Below are 14,923 nucleotides of genomic sequence, written 5' to 3' on the forward strand. Positions count from 1 at the left end.
CGGTCCTGGAGCAGAGCTCAAGGAACTTGATCCTCCCAAGGGGCTTGGTGAGCAGGTCCGCAAGCTGGTCCTTGGTGTTGATGTAGCTCGCCTTGATGCTCCCTTCCTCCAAACAGCCTCGGATGAAGTGGTACCTCACCCGGATGTGCTTGCTGCGTTCGTGGAACACGGGGTTCTTTGCCAGGGCCAGAGCGGACTTGCAGTCCACCCTGAGCTCCACCGCTCTGGTGTCTCTGCCGAGGAGATCACCAAGTAGTCGAGCGAGCCAGAGCGCCTGAGTCGAAGCGGTGGAGGCCGCTATGTACTCGGCCTCGCAGCTGGACAGGGCCACCACCTGCTGCTTGACCGACTGCCAGCTAACGAGGCACTTGCCGAGGAAGAAGAGGATCCCGCTCGTGCTCTTGCTGGTGTCGATGTCGCCGGCGTGGTCGCTGTCGCTGTACCCGACGAAGTGTGCCGCCCCAGGGCACCTCGGGTAGTAGAGGCCGTGGTCGAGAGTCCCCGCAACGTAGCGGATGATCCTCTTCACAGCCTGCTGGTGCTCCGTCGTCGGTCGCTGCATGAACCGACTAACGTAGCCGACGGAGAATGCCAAGTCCGGCCGTGTGTGGGCGAGGTAGCGAAGGCTCCCCACAAGACGCCGGTACTGCGTAGCGTCCACCTCCTCCGTCGTGCTGTCGCGGCTCAGCTTCAGCCTCTCCTCCATCGGAGTGAGAGCTGGGTTGCAGTCGGTGAGCCCAGCTAGCTCAACGACGCGCTTGGCATAGGCGGTCTGTCGAAGCGTGATCCCAGAGTCATCCTGGTGTACCTCGATTCCCAGGTAGAAGGAGAGAGGCCCCAGGTCACTCATCTGGAAGGTGGCCTTCATCTCTTCCTTGAATGCCGCCACCTCCGCATCCTTGGTGCCGGTGATCACCAAGTCGTCGACGTAGACACCCACCAGCAGGGCATTACCTCCATTGCCCCGTCGGTAGATGGCCGCCTCGTGCGGGCTTTGCTCGAAGCCCATCCCCTTTAGCGTGGAATCCAGCTTGGCATTCCACGCCCTCGGTGCCTGCCGCAAGCCATAGAGGGCCTTGCGCAGGCGGAGCACCTTGCCCTCCTTGCCGGGGATCGCAAATCCCGGCGGCTGGTGCACGTAGACCTCCTCCTTCAAGTCGCCGTTAAGGAACGCCGACTTGACGTCCATGTGATGAACACGCCAGCCCTCCTGGGCAGCTAGCGCAAGGAGGAGTCGCACAGACTCCATCCGTGCCACGGGAGCAAAGGCGTCGTCGAAGTCGACCCCCTCCTGCTGCACGAAACCTCGTGCCACCAAGCGAGCCTTGTGCTTGACGATGGCGCCGGCTTCATCCCTCTTCAACTTGTACACCCACTTAAGGGTGATCGCGCGGTGACCACGAGGAAGGTCAGCAAGCTCCCAGGTGTGGTTCTTCTCAACCGCATCCATCTCCAACTGCATCGCGGCGCGCCATGCCGCGTGTCTCTCGGCCTCTGCAAACGACCGAGGCTCGCCGTCGTCACACGCAAGGTGCAACTGCGCCTCCAGGTCGTGAGGCACCGGTCCCGGCACCGGCTGGTCGCCGAGAAGGTTCTCCACCGTACGGTACCGCAACGGCTCGCCGTCGTGGTACGCGTCGACGCGCTCCTCGTCGTGAGAGAGCGGAGTAGCGAGCTCAACCGGGCCGTGCTCGACACGAGCTAGTGGTGGAGTAGACGTGCCCGGAGTGGTGCCTGTCGGTGCTGGAGTGCGTGGCGTTGCCGGCTGTGGTGGAGCCGACGAGGAGCTCATCGCAGCCGAGGTCCTGGCTGGAGAGCGTGGTGCTGTCGGAGTAGTAGGTGCCGGGGTCGGTGGAGGCTCGGAGACTGGGGTAGACGCGCTCGCCGAAGAAGAACTGCCTACTCCCCCAGCTTCCTCGAAGTGGACGTACTCGACAGTGAAGTTGTCGTACGTCGGAGCCGAGCCGTCGTCCACTGCCTTGTCCCACGCCCATCCTCGCCCTTCGTCGAACACAACGTCGCGCGCCGTGCGCACACGCTGTGTCTTCGGGTCGAGGATGCGGTAGGCCTTCGAGCCCTCCGCGTAGCCGATGAACACTCCCGGAGTGCTCCTGTTGTCGAGCTTGCTGATGTGGCCAAGCTCCTTGGCGAACGCGAGGCAGCCGAAGACCCGCAAGTGGGAGACCGCCGGCTTGCGCCCATGCCAAGCTTCGTACGGCGTCCTGCCGTCGAGCGCCTTGGTAGGCGAGCGGTTGAGGATGTAGACGGCCGTCACCATCGCCTCTCCCCAGAAGACAGCCGGCATCCCCCTCTGCTTGAGGAGGGCCCGAGCCATCCCCACAACCGTCTGGTTGCGCCGCTCGACGACGCCGTTCTGCTGCGGGCTGTACGGCGCGGAGTAGTGGCGCTGAATGCCCTCGTCAGCGCAGTACGACGCGAATTCAGCCGCCGTGAATTCGCCGCCGTTGTCGGTGCGCAGCACGCGCAGCTTGCGGCCGCACTCCGCCTCCGCAGCAGCCTGCGCGCGTCTGATGGCGTCCGCAGCCTCTCCCTTGCTGCCGAGGACCATCACCCACATGTAACGGGAGAGGTCGTCGACGAGCAGCAGGAAGTAGCGTCGTCCTCCCGGTGTGGCCGGTGTCACCGGGCCACACAAGTCCCCGTGCACGAGCTCGAGCCTCTCCTTGGCTCGAAAGCTCGCCCGCTGGGGAAAAGGGAGTCGCCTCTGCTTCGTCAACACGCAGACGTCGCAGAGCTGCTCCACATGGTCGAGGCACGGCAGGCCTCGCACCATCTCCGTGGCACTGAGCCGCTTCAGGGCCTCAAAGTGAAGGTGCCCGAAACGCTCGTGCCACTGCCACGCCTCGTCGTCCCGACGAGCAACGAGACAGAGGGGTTGTGCCACCTGCACGTTAAGGACGTAGAATCGATTTGCGCTTCTGGATACCTTGGCAAGAAGGCGATGACGACGATCCCAAATCCTCATGACTCCGTCCTCAACCACCACGCGCGAACCGTTCTCATCCAGCTGTCCCAAGCTGATGATGGAGTTCCTCAACGCGGGGATGTAGTAGACTCCGGTGAGCAGCCTGTGCTCACCAGACACGGCGGTGAAGATGATGGAGCCGACGCCCTTGATCTCCACGCCGGAGGCATCCCCAAACTTGACGGAGCCTCGGACGCTAGAGTCAAGCTCGGTGAAGAACTCCCGTCGACCGGTCATGTGATGGGTGGCGCCGGTGTCGAGGCACCACCCGTCAGTCTTGTCGTTGCCGGAGCTGTCGCCGAGGAGGGCGTGTGCTTTTGGCTCGTCAAGGTGGAGGAGAGCCGCTGCGGCCGGTGCCGCTGGAGGTAGCTCGATGCTGGCATGTGCCATGAACAGAGCCGGCTCCTCCTCCTCCGCCTGTGCGACGTGGGCCTGGCCGCGTCGTGGCTGTCGACAGTCCTTGGCCCAATGGCCAAGCTGGCCGCAGTTGCGGCAGGCGTCGTCTCGTGCCGGCTTGTGCCTGCCGGCGGCGCCGCCCTGGGCGCCTCCGCGGGCATCACCCTCGGCACGTCCTCGCGCCCCGGCCTGGGCGTCTCTGCGCGCCTTGCGTGGCTTGCCACGCTTGCGGCCGCCTGTCGCGGAAGAAGGCTCCCCCTTCCTCCGGTCACCTTGGCTGGCTAGCAGCCTATAAATATGTAACCCCAACCCCTCAGGTTGGTATGACATTTGTGTGAGCTTGTGTGAGAAATAGACAAGAAAATTGCCCCAACTCCTAGTGTCATCCTCTCTCGATGAGAGTAAGAATTCTCCTACTACCAAAAGTGAGAATTCAGCGACTAACATGCAGCATATCATACATAAAAATGCATCAGCTCATTAGTATGCTTGGCTGCTTGCATTCCAATTCATGCTGTCACTCAGCCCGTGATTATTGAGATAATCTGAACTGATCAGTTTTGACGCCTCACTGGTTTATCTGTTTAAATGAATAAAAAGCTGGTGTTCTCTTACTTTTGAGTAATGTTTAATTTGCATTGATCTACATGTACTAGTTTTCCCTTTACATCTACAACCTATAGTCTGCATTCACTCAATGGAAACTCAGCTTTGACGTTTGGACATCTTGAGTTAGTGTATATGGGGGCAAAGCTAGTAGATTTGCAGTTTGAAACCTGCGTACTACATGGGATTGGAATAGCATCATGCCTCTTTATTGTTTGTACAAGTAGGGATCCTTTAGCAAGATCAAACCAGACCTGGTGTCAAGGGCCTTATGATCTAGGGTAGGCGGCCCTCGACTACGAAGTTCGTAATCTCCGGCCGTGATCTTCCGATGCGGAGGTTATTCCCCTCACTGCCGATCGGGCTTGAGAGCGAGAGGTAGGAGAGCAGGTAATTGATCTTGCTTAATCCAATCTTTCGGTTTACAGGGAATATATAGCCATCGGCCCTAACCAACGGAGGAAACAAACTCCTCAATTCAAGGAACTAATCAAAGATAGCAAATAATATCTTAACAACTAAAAATAGCTTTCCAACTTCAGCCACTTGCGCTGATCGCTTCCTCGGTTGCATGCACCGTGCCCGCGACCACCGCGCGTTCTGCGTCCATGCGTGCGCCCGCACGTTCTGCTGCCCGGCGCACGTCTCTGGCTCGTCGTCTCCTGGTGTAGGTCTTCCCCCATATGACATCTCCCCCCCCCCCCTCGAGACTCAGCTCGTCCTCGAGCTGAAGGGCAGGGTACATGGCACGGAGAACGTCGATGTCCTCCCAAGTTGCCGAAGCTGGAGACTCGCCCTTCCACTGAACAAGGGCCTGGCGCACGCCTCGTGCCAAACGAAACCGAACAGCACGTTCCGGTTCCGGGGCGATGGCGCCGTGATGGAGAGGAGGCAGCGCCGGTGGTGCACCTGGTGGCGGCCCGTGGAACATCTTGAGCAGGCCAATGTGGAACACGTCATGGAGACGAGCACCGGCCGGTAGCTCCAGGCGGACGGCCACGTCGTTGATGAGCTCGGTGACGCGGTACGGCCCGCCGGACTGAGGGAGCGACGCGGCGGGCCGCTGGCGCAGACGGAGGAGCGCCCAATCGCCCACCTGGTATGCAACGTGGCGGTGGTGCCTGTCATAGTGCAGCTTCTGGACCGCCTGAGCTTGCTCGAGCCGGTAGCGGATGTCGGAGAGGAACTCAGCCCGCTCCTCCATGCTCTTGGCGACGGCGGCGACCCGCGTATCCCCCGGTTCGTAGGAGCGGATGGAGGGTGGATCCCTGCCATAGACGACCCGGAACGGGGTGTCCCGAAGTGAGGACTGGTACGCCGTGTTGAAGATGAACTCCGCCCATGGGAGCCAGCGCAGCCATTGCCGTGGACGGTCCCCTGTCAAGCAACGCAAGTACATAATAATCACCCGGTTAACCGCCTCGGACTGCCCATCCGACTGCGGGTGGAATGCCGTCGTCATGTGCAGCTTGGTGCCCATCAGCCGCATGAGTTCGCGCCAAAATGTCGAGGTGAAGATGGGGTCGCGGTCCGACACCATGGACTGCGGAACGCCATGGAGACGAACGATCTCGGCGAAGAAGGCTTGCGCGACGGACTCGGCGGAGTACGGGTGCGCCAGCGGGATGAAGTGGCAGTATTTGCTGAACCTGTCCACCACCGTCAGGATGACGGACTTGCCGCTCACACGTGGCAGCGCCTCGACGAAATCTAGAGCGATGTCGGTCCAGACGCCCTGGGGCACTGGCAGGGGCAGCAGGAGGCCGGCCGGGCTCAAGTGCTCGGACTTGTAACGTTGGCACACTACGCAGGAGCGTACCCAATCCTGGACGAGCTGCTTCATGTTGGGGATGTGGAAGTCGCGCCGGAGGCGGTGCAGGGTACGCTGGACACCCTCGTGGCCGTCCCCATGTGTAGCCTCGATGATCTCCCGAGCTAAGGGCGATGTCGGGGGAATGTACAGCCGGCTGTTGTACTGCAGCAGGTCATCGACGAGCGCCCAGGGGCCCGTGCGCGTGCCGGCGGTGACCTCGGCGCGGAGGGCAGTGAGCGCCGGGTCCTGGCGCTGCGCGTCAAGCAGCTTGCCGATGAAGTCAAAGCGAGGCGCAGACAGTGCCAAGATGGCGGCCTCCTCCGTGTCGCGCCGTGACAGGGCGTCCGCAACAGCGTTCGCAGCGCTCGGCTTGTATTCCACGGCGAAGTCGAACCCCAACAGCTTGCCCACCCAATGATGCTGAGGGATGGTGGCGAGGCGCTGGTCCAGCAGGTATTTGAGGGAGTAGTGGTCGGTCTTGACGACGAAGCGCCGGTCCCAGAGGTACGGCCGCCAGTGACGGACGGCGTGCACCAGGCCGATCAGCTCTCTTTCGTAGGCAGCGAGGGCACGATGACGCGGCGCGACGGGCCGGCTGAAGAACGCCACGGGGTGGCCATCCTGGACCAGCACAGCGCCGAACCCGTGGGTGGACGCGTCGCACTCGACGGTGAACGGCTTGGTGAAGTCCGGCATGGCGAGGACGGGCGCCGATGTCACTGCTGCCTTAAGGGCGTCGAAGGCAGCGGCGGTGTCCTCTGTCCAGGAGAACCCGTCTTTCTTGGTGAGGGCCGTCAGCGGGGCGGCAATGATGCCGTAGTTGTGGACGAACTTCCGGTAGTAACCGGCGAGGCCGAGGAAGCTGCGCACCGCCTGTGCCGAACGGGGAACCGGCCACTCGTGGATAGCCTGAACCTTGGCCGGATCCATGGCGACGCCCGCCTCGGATATGACGTGGCCGAGGTAGGACACCGAGGGGGAGCCGAAGGTGCACTTGCTGCGCTTGACGAAGAGCCGGTGCTGACGGAGCACGGAGAGGACGGTACGCAGGTGCCGCAGGTGGTCGGTCCAAGTCGCACTGTAAATCAAAATGTCATCAAAGAAGACAAGCACGAAGCGTCGCAGAAACGGTCGGAGCACGTCGTTCATCAGCGCCTGGAACGTTGCCGGGGCGTTGCACAGCCCGAACGGCATGACGAGGAACTCGTAGAGGCCGTCGTGTGTACGGAAGGCGGTCTTGTGGACGTCCTCGGGCCGCATCCGCACTTGGTGATACCCCGACCGCAGATCGAGTTTGGTGAAGAAGCGGGCGCCGTGGAGCTCGTCGAGGAGCTCGTCGACGACGGGAATCGGGAACGCGTCCTTGACGGTGAGGGCGTTGAGGGCGCGGTAATCGACGCAGAAACGCCACGAGCCGTCGGCCTTCTTGACGAGTAGGACCGGCGAGGAAAAAGGCGAGTCGCTGCGGCGGACGACGCCCTGCTCGATCATTGCGGCGCACTGGCGTTCCAGCTCGTCCTTGTGCGCCGCTGGGTAGCGGTACGGACGGACCGCCACGGGAGTGGAGCCAGGCTTGAGGACGATGGCGTGGTCGCGGCCACGTGGAGGTGGGAGGCCCGTCGGTTCGCCGAAGACGTCCTCATATGCGACCAGGAGCTCATCCAGGAGCGTCCCACTGGCCGCGGCGAGGGTGCGCAGTTGCGCTGTCGCGGTTGAGGCCACGCCCTTCCAGGCGAAGCGTTGCCCGTCTCGCTGGAACGCCATCGACCGGGAGGCGAAATCCCACACGATGGGACCCAACGTGCCGAGCCACCGAGTGCCAAGCACCACGTCGAAACCTGCGAGGGGCATCACAAAGAGATCGGTGTGGAATGTGGAGCCGTTGATGGTGAACGCCGCGTCCCGGATGACACCAGGGCAGGCCACGCGTTCGCCGTTGGCGACGATGGCCGTCATGCGCGGGCTGGACTGGATCGGGAGGCCGGCGCGCCTCGCCGCCTCCTCACCGATGAAGCTGTGCGTCGAGCCTCCATCCAGCAAGGCGAGGAGGGAGGCGTCACCGACGGTCACCTGGAGCTGGATCGTGTCCGCGATGGGCACGCCGGCGACGGCATGCAGGGAGAACACAGGCGCCTCCGTATCCCCGGCGGCGGCGGCCGCGTCACCCTCAACCGTGACGTCGTCGATCTCCACCCCGTCGACGAAGAAGAGGCGACGGCAGAACCTGTTGTGGCCACGGGTGAATTTCTCGTCGCAATTGAAGCACAGACCTTGGCGGCGGCGTTCGGCCATCGCTTCTGGCGTCAGGCGCCGTGGGTTGGCCGCGTCGCGACCCTGTGGGGCGGCCGCTGGTGGGGCAGGCAGCGCCAACTGCTGCGCGGGCGCGAGTAGCGCGAACCGTGGCGCAGGCGCAGGTAGCAGCCCACGCGGCGGGGCTCGTGGTGGAGGTGGCGCCGGCCGATCGTGCTCCATCAACTCCACCTGGCGTGCCAGGCTCATGGCGGCGGCGAGCGTCTCCGGATGGTGGATGCGGACGGCGTGGCTGAGAGGCGGCAGAAGACCGCCGGTGAAGAGCTGGACGCGCTGGGACTCGTCGAGCCGACCCGCGCGCGGCAGGAACGCCTGGAAGCGGTTGGAGTATTCCTCCACTGTTCCCGTGCGCCGGCACTCGGAGAGTTCGAAGAGCGGGGCCGAACGCAGGGGTGGCCCGAAACGCAGGTTCACGAGTTCCTTGAAGCGCCCCCACGTCGGGGCTCCCTCATCCTCGAGCAGCTGGGTGTACCAAGTCTGCGCGACGTCGTCCAGGTGGTAGGACGCCATGCCGACGCGCTCTTCGGCCATGGTACGGTGGTGACGGAAGTACGCCTCGAATTTGTTGAGGAAGAGCAGCGGATCCGTGGTGCCGTCGTAGCGGGGAAAATCCCACTTCTTGGGCCGAGGGGGCAGGTCGAGGTCGCGCGGCCCATCAGGGTGGCGAGTCTCGCTGCTGTCGGCCATCGAGGCCTTGTCCTTCATGGTCGCCATATCGGCCTTCAGGGAGGTGAGTTTGGCGGACATGTGCTTGATCGCCTGCAAGAGGTCGGCGATGGTGGGCTCGGCCATGTCGGCGGCTGGGTTGGCTGCGGAGGCGGGTGATGGGGCTGGGGATGACGGCGCTGGTGGTGGGCTAGGGGCGGCGGCTGGTGTGGAAGATGAAGGTGCGGCGGCTGCTGGGGCTGAGGATCGAGTGGATCGCGATACCAGGTTGTCAAGGGCCTTATGATCTAGGGTAGGCGGCCCTCGACTACGAAGTTCGTAATCTCCGGCCGTGATCTTCCGATGCGGAGGTTATTCCCCTCACTGCCGATCGGGCTTGAGAGCGAGAGGTAGGAGAGCAGGTAATTGATCTTGCTTAATCCAATCTTTCGGTTTACAGGGAATATATAGCCATCGGCCCTAACCAACGGAGGAAACAAACTCCTCAATTCAAGGAACTAATCAAAGATAGCAAATAATATCTTAACAACTAAAAATAGCTTTCCAACTTCAGCCACTTGCGCTGATCGCTTCCTCCTCGGTTGCATGCACCGTGCCCGCGACCACCGCGCGTTCTGCGTCCATGCGCGCGCCCGCACGTTCTGCTGCCCGGCGCACGTATCTGGCTCGTCGTCTCCTGGTGTAGGTCTTCCCCCACATGACACCTGGCTTGAATTGTGCTTTTCTTGATTGAACCAATGGTTTGCTTAGGATATTATGAGTCACTTTATTTGAGTGAAGGATTTTTCATTGAATGAACAAAACATTTAGTTGAGGTAATCTCAGCCTTGTTGAGGATGATGCTACAGGTAGTGACTGGCTGAAAATGTTCATAAGTTATCTGCGTAACAGAAACACGGCATACCATCCATATTAATAGTCCAACTGAAGTTGAATGCTTTTTAGCAATGATTGTACTAGTCCAACTGAAGTTGAATTCTTTCTTTAGCAATGATTGAGAGTACGGTTTGCAGTAAATTTATAATTGATCATTTAAATCTGATGCTCTTGTCATGGGTTAGTAGTTAGTAGCTACTACTTCCATCCCACAAAGACTGAACTCTAGCATTAGAAAAATGTCCCACAAAGAAGTGTCATTCCAGCTTGTGGACCATCCAAATTGCATAGTGCCAATTATCGGCATGCTTGCTTGTTTTTTTCTTGAACACACAGGAGAGTTGCGTATCTTTGTATTATAAGGGAAAGAAATGGTCCATACAAGCACCCTTTTACTAGGACCAAGGTAAGGTGGTGGGTTACAGCAATGACAAGCTTTTTTTTTGGAAGGAAGCAAAAAAAACGATCCGACTAAACCACAAAAGTAGCCTAGATTTCCAACAGGCTTAGCCCAATACCCTGTAGCTTGGATCCCTAGCAAGCGTCCAGAGATGAGCCTCTAACTTCGGGTTCCTTAGTGTAGTAGTACACTTGGAGAATCTACCTCAAAAACACATGCATTCTGCTGCTTCGAGAGCATCCAGGCACCCAAGATGGTGAGGGTGTTAACCCCTTTTCTTTGATCATTGCCAAGGCCCGTTTGGTAGGGCTCTGGCTCCTCCTAAAAGGGCTTCAGCTCCTCATGTGGAGCAGCTTCTCTAGAGGAGCTAGAGCCGTTTTAGAAAACATTTGGCGAAAACAGCTCCAGTGGCAGTTTTGTAATAATTTGTATTAGGTTTGTGAGGAGGAGCCACGAGAAGCCACTTTTTTCGGCTCCAGCTCCTCTATACAAAAACGGCTCTGGCTCCTCCGGACTCCTTGCAAGGAGCCGTTTTTTAGGTGCCCGTTTGGCAGGGCTCCTTGCGAGGAGCCGCAAGAAGCCGGAACCGGAGCCCTGCCAAAGAGGGCCTAACTCTTTTGCTAGCTCTCCGCCACCAAGTGGCGAAATTACGTTTAGTAATGCTAGGCACCAACTGCTGCAAGTTAAGTGCATTGAACAACCTATGCCAAAATTGTCTAGCAAAGACACAGGTTGCTTGTGACAATTAATCCCATCAAAATTATGGCCCTTGGAGATGGCAACTGCATCTAATAAATAGGGGCACAGAATGTCATTTCAGCTCAGCTAATCTCTCTTACTTTTCCTTGAGGGTCACTCTTTGTGGGATGGAGGTAGTGTTACTTATTTGAGGGACTGTTACCTCTGGCACTTGCATTTTGAGGCCACTTTAGATGATATCTAACCATTTTAGTATTCTGTATTTTCTGTTGAAGACACAAGGGATGAGACCTGGAGTAGTGCCTTACCAAAGCATCTTATCTGCTTTGCAACGGATTGCAAAAGAAGAAGGAATCCGTGGATTGTACAGGTAGATTGCACCTAACTGCAATGCGTGTTGTGCTGATTGGTTCTGTTCAGTTTCCATTTAATCATCTGTTGACCCAGAGTGCCCCTGATTCTTTTCTCCCTGATGATAGTGGTCTCCTGCCTTCTCTAGTTGGCGTTGCTCATGTAGCTATCCAGCTCCCAGTCTATGAAAAGGTGAAGCTATACTTCGCTAGAAGAGGTAACAATATTTACTACAAAAAATATGGATGAAACTTGATCTAAATGTAAAAAGATTGACTGAGCAGTTCTTTTTCCAGACAATACTACCGTTTATAATCTCAGCCCTACACAAGTTGCTATTTGTTCGTCTGGATCCAAAGTAGCAGCCTCGATAATAACTTACCCACATGAGGTATGTTTATTGATACAATGCATCTCATATTACCTTTCTATGAACATAGTTTTCCTCTATTTGGAGTACCTGAATACCATACTATCCTCTTCTCAAGCTGCTCTGTGTGCATTATAATTCTGGTGAGGTGGTTTAAGGGGTGTTTGTTTGGAAAGGTAGTTCATCATTTTCTTACTTTTCTTTTGTTTGTGGGATGGAATTGGTCGATCTACCACCACCTCATCCCCCACGAAGCTAATAGTTTGAGCATTAAGAATAGAGTCATTCCACTAGGTTCTGTTTGGTTGGGGGGGGGGGGGGGGGGGGGGACGAGAGGGGACAGGCTGGGGCGATCCCAAATCTACTGGTGTTTGGTTGGGGTGTGAGTGGAACAGATTCATCCCCACTAGGGAATGTTCCCTCCTAAATGTGGGTTCACCCTGTCCCCGAAAAATCTATGTTTGCGTTGCCAACTCTGCTTCGCCCCATCGTCTCACGCGCGCCTCGGTCCTAACACGGCTGTGCAGGCCACCTCCACTGCACGCTCCTATAGCCCTAGCCCCGGCGATTGAGGAGGATGGAGGCAAGCGGGCGGGCGTGCTTGGAGTGCGGGTTGTGTGGGCATGGCGTGTGCGTGGGGGAGGTTTAGCAAGGCCCAGCTGGCAACAATTGAGGAGGAGATGGCGATTGACGAGATGGATGCTGTGGTGGAGGAGAGGAGATAAGGGAGGCAGGTGGCGTTGGAGGTCTAGGCTAACGTAGAGAGTCTTTTCCCTCCTACCATGTCCCTGTCCCCCTAATCAAATAGAGACAGAAAATTGGAATGGAGCTGTTGTAACACCCCGCGTCCAAAATCTATTCACGACCCTACTCCTCGTGTGGAACGGGCCTGCGTACGCGTAGCACCTCTCTTACACTTTTGTTCTCGTTTCATGTAAAAGGGATAAACCAAAGCATTATAAGCTGGCCTCCATCCTCCTAAAGTTCCAAGTTGGTACTAAACACACCAACTACGGCTATACATGGGCCAACTACCAACTACAACCACACATGAGCCAACTACTACAAGCTACTAATGGGCTGGATGCTACACCCGTCCCATCCCCCCCGTCTCCAAACCAAATGCAGCCCTAAATTTCCTGGATGAACTTAGGGGCTATTTAGGTCTCTATATAATGTCATCTCCACTAATGGAGTCATTGCCTTCTGAAATCTTTGAGGTTATTAGAAAGACGGTATCACAACCATGGTTTAGGGCTAGGGTTAGCGCTAAAATTGAATTTTTTAACCCACCCACAATCCACTTATCCCACCGGCATCTTCATCCTTCGTTCAGCCAGTCCATTGTTCGTCAGCTCACTATTGTGTTGAAGGCATCAAACCGACCCTGCCACCGCGGTGGTCCGATTCTGGCTGTCAACACTATGACCCAGGGAACCCGCGAAACCAGCCCTGTATAACTCCATATACAGTTTATAAACGGGGTGGGCTGGTCAACAGTTTAAACAAGCTAAATCTCTGTAATCTAGGTAGCAAACACACGTGGGTAGGCAGCAGATATGATGCCAGTGTGGGGAGCATGTGACGAGGGCGATTTGAAGGAAATGCTGCCATAAGAGTGATTTGAGTTCCTCAACCGTGATACCCAGCTCTTCGGCACTACTTCAGCAGTACTTTTCAGCGAACGAACAGTGTTTTCCTCTCACAACAAATCAGCATAAACGTCAGCATAAGCCAAATTTCAGCGAAACGAACACGGCATTGCTACTAACCTGCGTCGGGTTGGATCAAGAAGGTTGCTGCCCCAGCTAACTGTCCCTCGCTGGTGGATGTAGAAGCGATGTCATTGGCCTAGGGCACTTGCTACTAACCTGCGTCACTGTGCTAGGCTTGCCTAGGAAGCAATGGAGGAATCGATGATTTAGTGTTGTGGACATGAACCATGGAGGAGAGTGGTGCTCTGACATGTTATGGTTCTCCATCCTTGACACAGTGCCCTCCTGGCCTCCTACTAGGGCATGCCTTCGTGGTGCCTCGGCTGAAGTTGTCAAGATGTTGCAGCTGCAGGTTGCGCCAACGCCACAATAGGTGGCTACCGTGACAGTTGTCCTCATGCTCTGGTGGGACAGCCAGGAGAGGGTTTTTGTGCATTGCTAGATTACACAGTGCCCACGTGCGTGCTCTACATCTACACAGCGGTACTCAAGGCCACCAATAGCTTGGTCGGATCTGCCAGCCATTTGGTTTGGAGGCATCTCTGAGCCTGCCACACAGTTTGTGGACCGAATCAACATCTTCAGCCAGCTGTGATGGTCCAGAACTCTACCACCTGCCACTATTTGTTTAACCTGTGGAAACCATTCAAACCAAACCGTGAAATGGTGCCTTTGTTAGGTTGGCTTGGTTTTACTGCTGGTTCTCTTCCTGCCGGTTGACTTTTGTTGTAGCTTCCGTGATATGCAATAGGCACTTGGCACTCTGTTTTTCTCTCCAGTTTTAAACACTGATGATATGTTGACTTGCATTGGCAGGTTGTACGATCCAAACTGCAAGAACAAGGCCGTGATCATCATGGTGCTACACGGTATAGTGGTGTCGCTGACTGTATAAAGCAAGTGTACCAGAAGGAGGGTTTTCCTGGCTTTTACCGAGGCTGTGCAACCAACTTGCTGAGAACTACCCCAAATGCTGTCATTACTTTTACCAGCTATGAAATGATCAGTCGGCTCATGCACCAGCTTCTGGCTCCCTAAATCCCTAATCAGACGCTTGAAGCTAGCAAAGTTTTTTTTTATGAGATTGAAGTTCTGGCATGAGATCAACTCCAACCTAGCTGCAGGTGTAATAGTTGGTTATCGTGGTTGCATTGCCGCTTTCCAATTACTGTCGAAGTGGAGGTTTTTGAACAAAGATTTTGGTGAAAAGAGACTAACCGAAAATCTTGTTTTGTCATGATATACAAACTTTTTCTCTGATCTGTTTGTTAAACTATTGCTCCGAGCCAATCGAAGTATACAAAAAATGCTGACTGCGATTGCGAGTTTGTACCTATTTTGTTTGGTTCATGTAGCCACAAAAAATTGCCAAACTTGGGTAAAGATAGTTTACCAAATTCTTTGCCACACTTGTCACTTGTTTCGACTAAGGGGATCTTGCCATACTTTAATCATTAGCACATGGAACCGAGCTGGGAGGAAAGGAATGTTTTTTTTTAATCATAGGGTTTTCATTACTCATCAACGCCAGCTAAATCGCTGGTCACCAGGACCCCAACATCCTGAGGCACCACTTCCCAAGTGATTACAGACTCACTAGGATTTTTACAACCCAAAGCAGCAAGCGCATGCGCTACTTGATTACAGACTCGAGGACAGACAAATGGAAAAGAACTGAACTCTGAGTAGAGCAAAAGCTTTACTTCCGTGATGATGCCCCCCATCGTGGACAGTC

General features: G+C 56.5%; 1 protein-coding gene across 3 annotated transcripts in view; it reads left to right on the top strand.

The window, feature by feature from the left end:
* The window catches only part of LOC136456059 (nicotinamide adenine dinucleotide transporter 2, mitochondrial-like), a 35,462-nt gene extending 20,998 nt beyond the window's left edge, over positions 1 to 14,464 (top strand). For all 3 annotated transcript variants that reach the window (XM_066455816.1, XM_066455817.1, XM_066455818.1), the window contains 4 exons: positions 11,028 to 11,122; positions 11,232 to 11,320; positions 11,400 to 11,494; positions 14,005 to 14,464. In XM_066455816.1, the coding sequence (XP_066311913.1) occupies positions 11,028 to 11,122; positions 11,232 to 11,320; positions 11,400 to 11,494; positions 14,005 to 14,226 (501 nt within the window). In that variant the 3' untranslated portion in view covers positions 14,227 to 14,464. The remainder of the gene's footprint in view (positions 1 to 11,027; positions 11,123 to 11,231; positions 11,321 to 11,399; positions 11,495 to 14,004) is intronic.
* Positions 14,465 to 14,923: the final 459 nt, after the last annotated feature.

The sequence above is a fragment of the Miscanthus floridulus genome, chromosome 6 (assembly GCF_019320115.1).
Source record: "Miscanthus floridulus cultivar M001 chromosome 6, ASM1932011v1, whole genome shotgun sequence".
Taxonomy (NCBI): Eukaryota; Viridiplantae; Streptophyta; class Magnoliopsida; order Poales; family Poaceae; genus Miscanthus; species Miscanthus floridulus.